The 15,280-nt window shown below is 38.4% G+C and overlaps 1 protein-coding gene across 1 annotated transcript in view; it reads right to left on the reverse strand.

Moving 5' to 3' along the window:
• The window catches only part of EML6 (EMAP like 6), a 286,960-nt gene that overhangs the window by 92,707 nt on the left and 178,973 nt on the right, over positions 1-15,280 (reverse strand). The window contains 5 exon segments of the mRNA XM_070379563.1: positions 1,832-1,937; positions 4,505-4,691; positions 6,610-6,728; positions 13,084-13,190; positions 14,152-14,319. Coding sequence (XP_070235664.1) covers positions 1,832-1,937; positions 4,505-4,691; positions 6,610-6,728; positions 13,084-13,190; positions 14,152-14,319 — 687 coding nt within the window.

Consider the following 15,280-nt stretch of genomic DNA (forward strand, 5'->3'; position numbering starts at 1 on the left):
AATAACACATTTACTGCATAAATGGGTTCTTCCCTAGTGACTGTTATCTGGTGAATAGAGAGTGTATTGTTAAAACCGAAATATCTTTTTATGCAGAAAATATTTATCTGAGCATTTCTTAATTTGCCTAAAATAGAATTAGAAGCAGGGACAGAATCCGCTTCTCAGCCTCTTCTTAGAGTATCTGGTTTCTCTATCCTAGGCAACGATCTGAGGGGCCTGGGATAAACTACATGTATAGTAGTTTAGGGCATATGGGAAGGTGCATATGATATCCCCACAAACCTGTACTGTGTGACTGGTCGGAGAATCAAGGTGATTTTCATCCAAAGATGGTTTACATGTAAAGTTCTAGTAGCAGTAGTGAAAGGCAAGACAGAGCTCATTAAGCAAAACTTCATTCATTCACGTTTTTGGAGTAGCCCCTGTGTACACAGCACTATAACATGCTCAGTGGGGAACAGAGAGATGGGCTAGATGGGTAGTTTACATTCTGAGAGGGCCATAGGAGATGCTAACACAAATAACTACGGTACCCCATGGACTCTAACAGGTACCCTAAGAGCAATAACAACAAATGGGTTAAGCAGTGCAGAGGGACAGGGCATTTCTCCCTGGAAGGCTGGAGTATAAAACTTTCAGCTTGGTCTTAAAGGATGGTTAAACTTAAACAAGACACATGAAAATGGAACACAGGCAAAAAGAAGGGCAGGAGTACATGTAGGCTCTCCAGATAGGTAGACGTAAAGGAGCATGATTGGATTGGTGGATGAAAACACTGCAAGTGAAGACCAAGGCCAGATCATGGAAGGCCATGAAAGTTCAATAAGGGCTCAGCCTAGAGTCAGTCAGCCAGAGTCCATGGAGCGACATGTTACTGCACTTCCACAGGATTCCAGAAGGGGGCAGGATGAGCTGGAGGAAGTGGGAATGGGAAGAGACCAGCATAACCACCATGGCACAGATGAGAGGAAGTTCAGCTTGAGGGAGCAAAGTAGAGAGGGAGGCATATAAGAGAGAGACTGGAGTTGTAAAATGGAATTTAACAACCAATATTATACATATTGTACACATTTGAGTGGAGTTTATAAAAAAAGAAATTACAGAATCAGTTTTCTGTAGAAAGTTAGAAATTTTCCCTCCAGATCTAATATGTACAATTGGGACTACTAAAAATTTCTAGGTAAAATTTACACCTTTTGTGTTTTAACCCCCATTTTTCAATTCCAGCATAAAGAAATGGCTTTACTCTGAAGAAAATTTTATTCATCGGTTAGTATATTAACATCACTGTGTTCAAATTTTAAGTTAAACAGATGGAAACATCAGTTCTATTTTTTCAATATGAAATTTGACTTTCAAAACACCAGTGTTGTAAAGTGGCCTTTTGCAGAGAATTTGCAGCCCTCCCTCTAGTCCTTTATATTTTAAATCACAAGTGCTGTCTTTCCATTTATTTAAAGAGATGAAATTGATGCTCTGAGTCACTGCCAGACATTTGCAACAACAGCTTTCAGTGGCAACAGCTGCTCTGGATTTCAAATCTCTCAAGCAAATGCAGAACACAGGGTGAGCTCTGGGTAATGACTCAGGAGAGAGGAAATGAAGAGGAGGAAAGGAGATGTGGTCTACAGGCCATGTTTTTAGTGAGATATTCACATACCCGATTTCCAGTCTAAGACTGGGCAGCTGACACACAAAGGGCTCACTCCTTACAAGCAGGACTAAACCAAATAAAAGGACTCAAAAAACCCAAAGTAAATGTGGTACTGGCATACTGGTCTGCTTCCCATCAATCTGTCAGTGACTCTGGCGGCAAACGGGTGCTTACCTGAGAAATCAAGAGCACACACCCCTCTCTGATGTTGTCCTTTCAACAGTGACAAACATTTTAGAGTCTGCGTGTCCCAGACATGAATAGCTGCATCTCTTCCAACCTTAAAAGGATGAGTGTTATTAACAACTTATAAATTATAATAAAAGTGATTTTGTTCCTTAGAGTCAAGTGCTGCTCAGAAATCAAACCCCACATATGCAGAGAGCAGGAAGACCCTGGGAAATATTCTGGTCCGACTCCACTGCTTCTCAGAAGAGGAAGCTGAGGAACCAAGAGTCTAAATGTCTTGATGGCTCCTAGCAGAGCCTGACCTGGTGTATGGCTCCCAGTTAAGGGACATTTAAGACTCTAGTTTGAATGTCTTCTGGGCTTTGTTCTGTCAGTTCTATCCTTCCATTCCCTCCTTCTCAACTCTACATGATTCCACTCCTTAATCAAAAAACACAGCTGTTCGTTTTCATGACACTGTCTATCCTAAGAGCTCTTTTACTTGCCCCGATTACCTACCCATCTCAAGGAGGCCTGGCCCTACTTTTACCCCTGGGAAGTGAAAGTTTCAAGGCTTAACTCTGTCATTAAGTGGCTACTCCTCAAGGGGACACAAGCTTCTATCACACCAATTCCCAATAACAGATAGAACTGTACCACTAAATTGCTTTTCCTCACTTATAATGGTGGTGGTGGTTTAGTCGCTAAGTTGTGTCCGATTCTTGCGACCCCATGGACTATAGCCCTCCAGGTTCCTCTGTCCATGGGATTCTCCAGGCAAGAATACTGGAGTGGGTTGCCATTTCCTTCTCCAGGGGATCTTCCCAACCAAGGAATCGAACCTGGGTCCCCTGTATTGCAGGCAGATTCTTTACCGACTGAGCTACAAGGGAAGCTGCCACACTTATAATACACAGGGGAAAAAAAATTCTTGTTGGGTATGATGACTCTAAAAGGAAAAATGGGACATGAAGTCATGCATGTAACTCAGCAGAGTCCACCCAACTCTCACACTGGCCTGTGGAGGCCCAATTACCCCAGGAGAGGGTACTGGCATACTGGTCTGCTTCCCACCAATTACAGTGTAAAGTATGGTGGATCCTCAGGGGTTTAGGTAAAGAACCAATCTCTGGTTTTTCTTTCAAAGGAAGGATGTTAAATACCCATGAATCAGGAATCATCTGTTTCTAAGAAAGACAAAAAAGGGGCAGGGGGCAGGAAAGAGTGAAAAGGCAAAGCAGTGATCAATTACTTATAAAATTAATGTCAGCTAAGACAGAATAGATGATCTAATTTACAGTTGGAAGAGGAGCAAATCATGTTTAACTTAATGGCTCTTTCCTTCTGGGGGATTGTAATCCTTTTACAAATAATATAAGAGCTATGAACTCTTTCCCCACCAAATGCACATTTCTGGGGGCTGACTCTCTACATATCTCAGTTTCATCCATGGCTATGAACAGCAGGCTATAAAGCCTATTCAAAGACTTCTACCTCCTGTCAAGTCTCAGAAATAGTTTGTTGTCTCATGTTAATCTTTGAGCCTCATAAAAGTGAAAGGGAAAGGGGAAGTCAGTCAGTTGTCTCTGACTCTTTGCGACCCCATGGACTATATAGTCCATGGAATTCTCCAGGTCAGAATACTAGAGTGGGTAGCTGTCCTTCTCCGGGAGATCTTCCCAACCCAGGAATCAAACCCAGGTCTCTTCATACCAGTAGTTTTTCTTGGAATTTGCCACTCTGATGTTGAGGATCAGGTGAAGTATTTCCTACAGTTAAAAGCTCATGATAAAACCAAATAAAAATGCAACTTAAACACTGGTAGAAAAGAGCACAATACTGAAAATACTGTTGACAATACTACTGCTTTACCAGCAAGATCTGAGTTTAACAGATTCTTTGTTTGCTGAATTGAACACAGAGCTCTGTTTTGAGCAGCTTTTCACTTATAGACTCAATCCAAAGTTTAGGCATTCCAAGATGGTTCAGATAAAATTTAGTTTTTTGAAGGCTAAAATATAAAATAATGAATGAGCCCAAATTAATATAACTTTAAGTTCTATGACAATAACTATACACTAGATGTTACACTGGTATTAAAATATGGTTTATTCAGTAAACAGTTTTGAGTACCTAGGATATACTGAGTTCAGAGTAAGGAGGTAAATATAGTAAGACTTCATGGAACTTATATTATTTTAGTTTCACCTAATCCTATTCACAGATTTCATCATGTCAGAATAAGAATCCCTCAAAGGCTTCCCAAAAGTTCTGGTATGTATTGGTTGATTTTCCCACCATCATGAAATGATCCTGTATTCACTGCACCTTCAACTTCCTGTGCTGTGCTAAGTCGCTTCAGTCATGTCCGACTCTTTGCAACCCTATGGACAATAGCCTGCCAGGCTCCTCTGTCCATGGGACTCTCTAGGCAAGAAGACCGGTGTGGGTTGCCACGTCCTTCTCCAGGGGACCTTCCCAACTCAGGGATGGAACCCCAGTATGTATGGGTTGATTTTTCCCACCATTATGAAACGATGCAGCATTCACTGCACCTTCAACTTCCTACCTCAGGTTTATTTCTACCAAGTGTTTCTTGAGTTTCTTATGTGTAAACTGAGTTCGAAACTAAATCCTCTCTCTTCAGCTAAATCTGCATCTTACAGGGGAGATATATACCTGCCCAGTGGCCACGTAGTCCTTCACTGGATGAATGGTCAGGCTGAGAATGTCATCGTCGTGCCCCAGGTACAGCCTCTGCGAGTGCTGCTGCCTATTATACACAACAGCAACTGCAGCAATGTGATAGACCACTTCTCCAGCTTGTGTGTAGAACAGATTGTTTCTACAATCGTAGCCTCTGTAACTGAACCACAGGTCCCAGAAACGCACATAAGCAGTGAATGTACACAGCAGAAGTTGTGAGAAGATAAAGTCAACATGCTAACAAGCACACGGACAAGCAGAACCCCGGTGTCTCCACAGTTGCCTGTGACAGCGATCTTCAATGAGGGAATGAGGATCTCTGAAGGCAAGCGATGACTTTCAAAGGGGCAAATGGACATTGGTAATTTTAACAGAATTTGCTTCCATATCCTCGGCTACCATATGTGCTTTCTCTTAAAACTGACCAGTCTGAGAACACACCTGTGATGAGGGGTGGGTTTTCTCTTCCCACTTCCCGTTTCCTAACTGCCTTCCTCCCAGTTTAGGAAGTCAGTCCTCTCACTCATCTGGAATCTCACTATGGTGTGCTACCTTCGAATGTCGAACCTTCCAGGGACACCAAAACAATTTTTTGCTTTTAACAAAATTGAAAAGTGATTTAACTGAATTGTCAGCTGATGGATCATTAAATTACATTTTTGCGTGATAGATCAAAATCACAATCTATATTTTTGGCCTGTAACTCAAGAGGAATTTAAAGAATTGATTACCATTGCTGTGATAAAACTGCCTCTATTCTCATATACTTAAATAAGTAGATATGAGTAAGTTTTCTTAGTGCTTACATTAAAAAGTGCAAAATTGGAATAGATAAAATGCTAAACTGTATTACCATTTAGCAATAAGAAATATATATGCACATATGTCTGAATTCATTGAAAAAATTCTATCTTAATAAATATTCTTTCCAATAAAAATTTTTAATAACTGTTTATCAGAATTTATACTATCTTTATGTTGATTTGGCCAGCTATTTATTATTAATATTAATAGTTATAATGATAATTAAATCCAGAAAAAAATGTGTTAATGCTAAGAGCAGCACTGTCCAATAGAAATATTATGTAAATCACATAGGTAATTTAAAATGTTATAATTGCCACATTAGAAAATGAAAAGAAACAGATGAAATTTATCTTAAGAATATTTAACCCAATGTGTCTAAAATATTATCATGTCCACCTGTAATCAATATAAAACATTTTAATGATGTGTATACTTTTTTTACATTAAGTCTTCAAAATCTGGTGTCCATTTTCTATATACAGCACATCTTAATTCGGAGAGGTCACATTTCATGTGTTCACTGGCTACAAGTAGATACTGTATTGGAGAGCATAGAGTTAGAGAGTTATGGTCACAGGAAATTAAATTTAATTTGAACTGATAGGTATGTTTTTTCCTTGTTGAAGTTAAGACAGGGTGATCAATAAAAGACTTACCAGCATAAAAATAATACATTAGGGTAAAATTCTGTGGGAGAAGTAGAACAGAAATACGGGTTCATGTATTTTTTAAACTGATAATGATGGAAATCAAATGTCTATGGCATTTAGGTTCCATTGGAGCCATTTATAATGTGAGCCATAAATACTGTGAGTATTTATAAAATACTAGATATCATACTCTTTTTACAAGCATTTAAGCTTAGGTTGAAATAATCTTCGATGTCAACTTAAAGTGTGGAAAGTTGCACATGATTTTCAAAATTCAAAATTATTAAATAATTTAGGATCAAAAGTGTTTCAGAGAAAGGTTGTCCTGGGAAAGCCAAGCTGAATGAAGGAAGCAGGAGTTATGGAATGAAGGAAGCAGAGATGGAGAGAACGAAATGAAATAACAAGGAGTGACAGTAACACATGTATCACGAAAGGACATGAAGCATGAAAAATCTAGACACGCACACTGAGATGGACACAGAACACTGAGAAAACTGGACGGGGAGTCATGGTTAAAATGTTAAGCACAAGTAAGCGCAAGGTGGAGGGGAGAGCCGGCCTGAAGAGGGCAGCACTGAGAAGGATGACAAGCTGATAGGGATGGTGACAGTCACCCACCCGTGTATGAACTGCAGTTTCAGGCTGTCCTCAGGAGCCTTTTCTCGTTTGAGGAAGGGCACTGCGTGGTTTTTCTCTTTACTTTGTTGCTTTAGCTGAGGTAGATCTTCTTTGTAAACCTTCATGGGTAACAGAAGCACTTAGTGAGAGACTCTTCAGGTTTCAAATACATAAATATCTTGGCATTCTCAGGAAATCTTTAATTGCAGGAAATCAAGTTTTTGAAAACATTAGAAATTAAAAGTGGTCACAAGAGAAAAAGAAGGGCATTATATAATGGTAAAGGGGCCAACTTATTGAGAAGATTTAACAATGGTAAATATTTATGCAACTGACACCATCTAACTCTGCAAAGCATATATTAACAACTAAAAGAAGAAATAAATATCAATACAATAATAGTTGGGAACCGTAAAATCCCACTCTCAACAACCGGATTGAATATCCAGAGAATCAATAATGAAACAGATTTGAACAATACCACAGGCTAAAAGAAGAGATACTTTCAAACTCTGGTGCTGGAGAAGACTCTTGAGAGTCCCTTGGACAGCAAGGAGATCAAACAACTCAATCTTAAAGGAAATCAACCCTGAATATTCATTGGAAGGACTGATGCTGAAGCTGAAGCATCAAAACTTTGGCCACCTGATGTGAAGAGCCAACTCACTAGAAAAGACCCTGATGCTGAGAAAGACTGAAGGCAGAAGGAGAAGAGGATGACAGAAGATGAGATGGTTAAATGGCATCACTGATGCAATGTACATGAACTTAGGCAAACTCTGGGAGATGGTGGGGACAGGGAGGCCTGGCGCGCTGCAGTCTGTGGGGTTGCAAAGAGTCGGACGTGACTTGGCAACTAAACAACAGACCAAATATTCTAACAAATATGAAACATCTCACTTATCAGCAGCAAAATACACGTTCTTCTCAAGTGCACAAGGAACATTTTCTAGGACAGATAATGTTAGACCACAAAACAAGGCTCAATAAATTTAAAAAGACTGAAATTATATCAAGTATCTTTTTCTGACCACTATTGTATGAAACCAGAAATAAGTATGGACCTAAAAGAAGCAGAAGATATTAAGAAGAGGTGGCAAGAATACAAAGAAGAACTATACAAAAAAGATCTTAATAAGCCAGATAACCACGATGGTGTGATTACTCACCTAGAGCTAGACATCCTGGAGTGTGAAGTCAAGTGAGCCTTAGGAAGCATCACTACAAACAAAGCTAGTGGAGGTGATGGCATTCCAGCTGAGCTATATCAAATCCTAAAAGATGATGCTGTGGAAGTGCCGCACTCAATATACCAGCAAATTTGGAAAACTCAGCAGTGAACTGGATAAGGTCCGTTTTCATTCCAATCCCAAAGAAAGGCAATGCCAAAGAATGTTCAAACTATTTCACAATTGCACTCATCTCACACACTAGCAAAGTAATGCTCAAAATTCTCCAAGCTAGGCTTCAACAGTACATGAACTGAGAATTTCCAGATGCTCAAGTTGGACTTAGAAAAGGCAGAGGAACCAGAAATCAAATTGCCAACATCCGTTGGATCATAGAAAAAGCAAGAGAGTTCCAGAAAAACACATACTTCTGCTTTACTGACTATGCTAAAGCCTTTGACTGTGTGGATCACAACAAATTGTAGAAAATTCTTAAAGAGATGGGAATACCAGACCACTGACCTGCCTCTTGAGAAATCTGTATGCGGGTCAAGAAGCAACAGTTAGAACTGGACATGGAACAACAGACTGGTTCTAAATTGGGAAAGGAGTATGTGAAGGCTGTATATTGTCACCCTGCTTATTTAACTTATATGCAGAGTACATTATGCGAAATGCTGGGCTGGTTGAAGCACAAGCTGGAATCAAGATTGCTGGGAGAAATATCAATAATCTCAGATAGGCAGATGACACCACCCTTATGGCAGAAAGTAAAGAGGAAGTAAAGAACCTCTTGATGAAAGTGAAAGAGGAGATTGAAAAAGCTGGCTTAAGACTCAACATTCAAAAAACTAAGATCACAGCATCCGGTCCCATCACTTCATGGCAAATAGATGGGGAAACAATGGAAACAGTGACAGACTTTATTTTCTGGGCTTCAAAATCACTGTAGATGGTGACTGCAGCCATGAAATTAAAAGACGCTTGCTCCTTGGAAGAAAAGCTATGGCCAACCTAGACAGCATATTAAACAAGCAGAGACATTACTCTGTTGACAGAAGTCCATCTAGTCAAAGCTATGGTTTCTGCAGTAGTCCATGTATGGACGTGAGAGTTGAACCATAAAGAAAGCTGAGCACAGAAGAATTGATGCTTTTGAACTGTGGTGTTGGAGAAGACTCTTGAGAGTCCTTTGGGTTGCAAGGAAATCAAACCAGTCAATCCTAAAGGAAATCAATCCTGAATATTCACTGGAAGGACTTATGCTGAAGTTGGAGCTCCAATACTTTGGCCACCTGATGTGAAGAACTGACTTATCGGAAAAGACCCTGATGCTGGGAAAGATTGAAGGCAGGAGGAGAAGGGGACGACAGAGGATGAGATGGTTGGATGGTATCACTGACTTGATGGACATGAGTTTGAATAAGCTCTGGGAGTAGGTGATGGACAGGGAAGTCTGGTGTGCTGCAGTCCATGGGGTCGAAAGAGTCAGGCACAACTAAACTACTGAACTGAACTGAGAAATAAGTAACAGGAAGAAAGCTGAGAAAGTCACAAATAAGTAGGAATTAACACACTTCTGAACAACTAATGGATCAAAGAAGAAATTAAAAAGGAAATTTTTAAAAATCTGATAGAAATGCAAATGGAAACACAACATACCAGAACTTATAGGATACAGCAAAAGCATATCTAAGGGGAACATTTGTAGCTAATAAACATATCCATTAAGAAAAAAGATACATTTCAGATAAAGAACTTAGTATTATACATCAAGGAGCTAGAAAAAAGTTTGGACTTAGTTTGGACACGAAGTCCAATGTTAGAAGAAAGGAAATAAAAGAGATTAGCACAGAAATAAATGAAATAGAGAATAGGAAAACTGTAGAAAAGATTAATAAAACTAAGAGTAGGTTCTTTGAAAAGACAAATGAAATTGAGAACATAAGACTGAATTTTACTTCTTCTAGTTAGAACTGGACATGGAACAACAGAATGATTCCAAATAGGAAAAGGAGTACGTCAAAGCTGTATATTGTCACCCTGCTTATTTAACTTCTATGCAGAGTACATCATGAGAAATGCTGGGCTGGATGAAGCACAAGCTGGAATCAAGATTGCTAAGAGAAATATCAATAACCTCAGATATGCCAATGACACCACCCTTATGGCAGAAAGTGAAGAAGAACTAAAGAGCCTCTTGATGAAAGTGAAAGAGGAGACTGAAAAAGTTGGCTTAAAGCTCAACATTCAGAAAACTAAGATCATGGCATCTGGTCCCACCACTTCATGGCAAATAGATGGGGAAACAGTGGAAACAGTGGCTGATTTTAATTTTGGGGGCTCCAAAATCACTGCAGATGGTGACTGCAGCCATGAAATTAAAAGACTTGCTTGCCCCTTGGAAGGAAAGTTATGACCAACCTAGACAGCATATTAAAAAGCAGAGACATTATTTTATCAGCAAAGGTCCGTCTAGTCAAGGCTATGGTTTTTCCAGTAGTCATGTATAGATGTGAGAGTTGGACTATAAAGAAAACTGAGCACAGAAGAATTGATGCTTTTGAACTGTGGTGCTGAAGAAGAATCTTGAGAGTCCCTTGGACTACAAGGAGATCCAATCAGTCCATTTTGAAGGAGATCAGTCCTGGGTGCTCATTGGAAGGACTGATGTTGAAACTGAAACTCCAATACTTTGGCCACCTGATGCAAAGAGCTGACTCAGTTGAAAAGATCCCGATGCTGGGAAAGATTGAGGGCAGGAGGAGAAGGGGACGATAGAGGATGAGATGGTTGGATGGCATCACTGACTCGATGGACATGAGTTTGGGTAAACTCTGGGAGTTGGTGATGGACAGGGAGGCCTGGTATGCTGCAGTTCATGGGGTCGCAAAGAGTTGGACATGACTGAGCTACTGAACTGAATGAACAAAGCTAAGCTGAAGTATCTTTTAAATCACTGGGATTTAAAAGAATTTTTTTGAAAAATTCTGCTATTATGTTTCTTAATTTATATCCAGATAATATAGTTACTTCAGATAAATAGGAAAGGAAATTATTAAATAAAATTATCAATAAAATATAATTTAAATATTTTGTTATAATTTCTTCTAGGCAGGAAATCTCTTGATTATTCAGACATGTAAAATGTGGCCTTGCAAATCATGGTGATCACTCTTGGGAATTATCCTTCTTTCATGACCCCATGAACCTTCCAGATCAGACTTGGATATAGAGTAAAGCTCTTGGACTAATCTAGGACCTAAAATATGCTGTTGACTGGGATAACATTCCCTATAATTTAAATGTGGATAAAAATCCATCTTTTTTCTACAATGTACTTATGCCCTACTATCAAGAGATAAAAATTTGATATATTTAAATGAAATTTAATTCAATCAAACTACAGTACAAAAAATCATGAAAATATTATAATAAAGCTCTTATTTAGGGTTTGACCAAAAATTGTTCTGAAAAAAAGGAAGTCAAGAGATATCTCACTTCTGCCTTGTGTATTACAGATGCAATGAACAAAGCTTTTAAAGTCTAATGATAATTATTCATCTGAATTCAGATGCTTTCATCAGCTTATCAACTACTTTAGAGAACTGAATTCTAGTCTCGGCGTTGCTACTGCTTATTTGAACAAGTCTCATAACTTCTGTGGGCCTCAAAGTCCCATCTGTAGAACAGACATCCAGCTCAGGAATAACTCAGGAATCAAATTCAGACAACATGAATAAAATAACACAGGTGAAAACTTTAGAAAGTAAGATGTCAGGGAGAATATATAAATCTTAGGCATGAATTTCAATCAAGTCATTCCTTTTCATTCTTTTATGAGTACCATTTTATTAAATATAAACATCTCAACTAAAAAAATTGCTTTTGTCTTTCTTTTTTCTTTAAATTGTATGTTCATTTTGCTTTCCCCTTTCATTGTTCATTCCATTTCACCTTGATATTAGGGTATAATATTGTTTAATATTTTCATATTTCCATATTAATCATTTCCTTTAAAATCTTTATCTATAGCATAATATATTGCATCAATACACAGTCAAACTGATTTATTCTTGAAGTTGACCCAAGACATCAGTTGGACTCAGTTCAGTTCAGTTGCTCAGTCGTGTCTGATTCTTTGCGACCCCATGAATTGCAGCATGCCAGGCCTCTCTGTCCATCACTAACTCCCAGAGTTCACCCAGACTCACGTCCATCGATTGGACTACTTTTGTACTAATCTAATTTTTCAAACATTGAAAGCAGTGAGTGACAATTACGGGCTGGAAAAAAAGGCATCATCTGAAGTCATACATTCAGAGCTTATGTAGAGGCAAAGCTAAGTAGCACATAGAACGTGCATCTACAGAGAAGACCAGATCCACTTTTTTATTCTAACACTACAGGCAATATGGATGCGGGCAAAGTACTTAACCTTTCAGGGGTTACTGTGGGGTTGGATTTGGTGTACGTAAAGCACAGGACGTGGCCCCACAGAGATACTTGATACATGGCAGCTGTCATAGGCCTACGGTAAGTTTCCGTGGGCAACACTGACAGTTGCTATGTCTGAAATTTGAAATCTTATTCACTCTATGTTCATTTATGGAATCTGCTTCATATAGCTCTGTTAAATGACAAGGAAGAAAATAGAACCTCTAGAGTTATTACCATTAAGAAGGCGATACGTGTCCAGATTCCAGTGAAGGATTATGCATTTTAAAACACAGTTTAGCACTAAAATTAAATATCTATTTAAAAAAAATAGTACTCAATTAGTTGTAATTGTCCAACTTTTTTACCAAAGATGATTTCTGACTGGACAGATAATACACATCGTATTTGGGCTTTTACTTTAATTAAATGGATAATAGTCTCCATAAGTTAAGAGAGACACCATCACTCATTTGCAAACTACCATGCCTCCAGGGTCTCCTGTTCTATAAAGAAAATGCATGTTTTAATGATCTGCTGAGAAAAATGAAAAATCATGTAACTTACTTGCACATTTTTCTGTAATAGATATTTAAAATTTTTTAGCTGCTAGGAAAGCAGAAAACCCAAATTGTCGTGGGTTCTGGTTTAAAATTTGCTACTACCTTCTCCTTAAAATTTTTTTGCTGACATAATCAGTAAAAGCCTTATTTCAAATCTGTATTTAAAGATAAGAAGCAGGCAATTTTACTAATTCTTTTATTTTCTTTTGCCGAAGGACTAACTAATCTTAGTACAGTGTCTGATTTGAATGATATCGAGATTTGGGGTTATAAGGTATTTGTCATAAGGCTTCCTGTTTACTGACCTGGCGATCATAATTGATTTGAGTTTCTTGCTCAATATCAGAGTCCAACTCTGGCACGTCAGATAAATCCGAATCAGATTCTTCACTGTAGGAATCAGTACCACCGTCTGCAGAAATACCCCACAAGAAACAAGCAGAAATTCTGAGACTCTTAATGGCTAAAAAGTTTAAAAATATTTTCTTTCTTCTATCCTACTGAGTTCAATAAAAATACACCATACACCATAATTTTCATTTGCTGTAGATTCTTAAAACATCTTTTTTCTTTCATCTTTTGGTTAAGTTTGGCATACCTCTCACCCTCTTTTTAGGAGTATTAACAGACTAGTGTAACTCCCCCCGCCATTTCCACACTTGTATTAGATAATGGATCTTTGGGTTTTAAATCTTGCTTTGAAAGAGAGAAAAGAGGAGAGGGGAGACGGGAAGGTTTTACCACAGAGGAAGCTGGGTCAGAAGGAAATTCAACCACTTATTCAGTAAAAATCCTCTTTAGCCTGTTAACATGACCACCAGGTGCTGGTAAGTGTCATGGTCAAAACTGCTGCAGAATCCCTCCCAATAAAAACCATTCCCTCACATAGTACATGGTCATTACTACTGAAAGTACAATAAATTAAAGGACCAACATATCCATTGACCTGGAACACAGCTGATCCTGACTGTGGATCATTCTTTGATCCCTATTAGGAAGGCGACTCCTATTCCAAATGTTACTTTGTCACCTGACCCAGCAGCCCCACCATCCATCAGAATTGTCCTAAGAAGACTGAAATGTATGTGTAGTATTATTTTCAAAAGTTAATTCTTCATGTAAACTTTAGACCTTCAGCTTTCATTTAGTATAAGCAAAATTCTTTGAAGGAAATTATCTAATTGACCCATATTCGATTGACCCATATCTCAAAACGTTTTTCTGTGTTTTTTTTTTTTAATTTTTAAATTTATGGTAGGAATGAATTTTTCAAAATGGTTTAACTCTTTATCTTCAGAAGAGATGTCAGGCCATTACATGAAATTTTTATTGAAAAAAAAAAACAGATGTTGAAACATTATTACTGGTTTTACCCTGGGGTGCGGTTTCCAGCAGGCCATTGCTGACACCTTCTGGAATAAATCTCCACTGGAAAACTGAGTGGTCAGCCCCTCCTGTGCTTAATACCCACTGAAAGTCATGAGACCAGCGGACATTTGTAACATGTGCAGAATGGCCCACATACTTTCTAAATTTGGCTCCTGAAAGACATTATTGAGAAGATTAGTTATGGGAAAAAAAAGAACTTGTTGGTTAAAAAATTACATTCCTATTTAAATACACTAGAAAATATAATCTTCAGTCTTATATATAATACATAAGTGAATGTTTCAAAAGATATGTCAATCATTCTAGCATGGATTAAGCTAAGACTAGGTCTTAAAATCTGAGCTCTGTTTCTAAAGACACATCTGAACCTGTTCCAAATAACACCTACTGCTTCACTGATTCTGCAAATAAAAGCTAAAGAATAAAAATCTTACACATTCTTACTTAAGTATGAGATACAACAGGCAATCCTTTACAATTGGGAAACAGAAATAACTCTGAAGGGGGAAATGTTAAGTTATTGTTTGGGGTCATACGATGTAGAGTTGGGAGAACGAAACTTTTTTCTCTTAAATTGATTACTTTTACTCAGTGAACACCATCCCTGGGTAGTAAATGCAATAGAAAAGCTTTGTGAACTGATATTTGGCACTGAATTACTGAAGAAAAGTCTCCAGTGTACGGTCCATACACAGCAGTATAAAGGCACTCATGGAAATAAGCAAGGTCCATCTTATCATGTGGGGGCCTAGAACCCCAAAGACTGTGGGATATTTCCAGGGCCCACAAGCACCCCATCCCTTCTTCAGAAACACTTCTAGCTATCACAGTCCCTCTAAGTGGCATCTCTTTAATGGGGGAAAAGCCACCTGTTTAACTATCACGTGCTTAAAATTTAAATACACACTGGGGAGATAGTGATTTAAATTTATAGGAAGCCAAAAATGGCTGCTACATGTTATTTTCCTGAGAGCATGTTCTGACCAGGTGGGGTTTTAAAAGACAAAGGGGGATGCTGCCACAGAAGGGGAAAGGAAGGACTTGAGTCTCAAAAGCAACCTTGCCCATTACAAGGAGTTTCCTAAATCAGTTTAAAGAGATTAGACTGTTAAT

The sequence above is a fragment of the Bos mutus genome, chromosome 11 (assembly GCF_027580195.1).
Source record: "Bos mutus isolate GX-2022 chromosome 11, NWIPB_WYAK_1.1, whole genome shotgun sequence".
Classification (NCBI taxonomy): Eukaryota; Metazoa; Chordata; class Mammalia; order Artiodactyla; family Bovidae; genus Bos; species Bos mutus.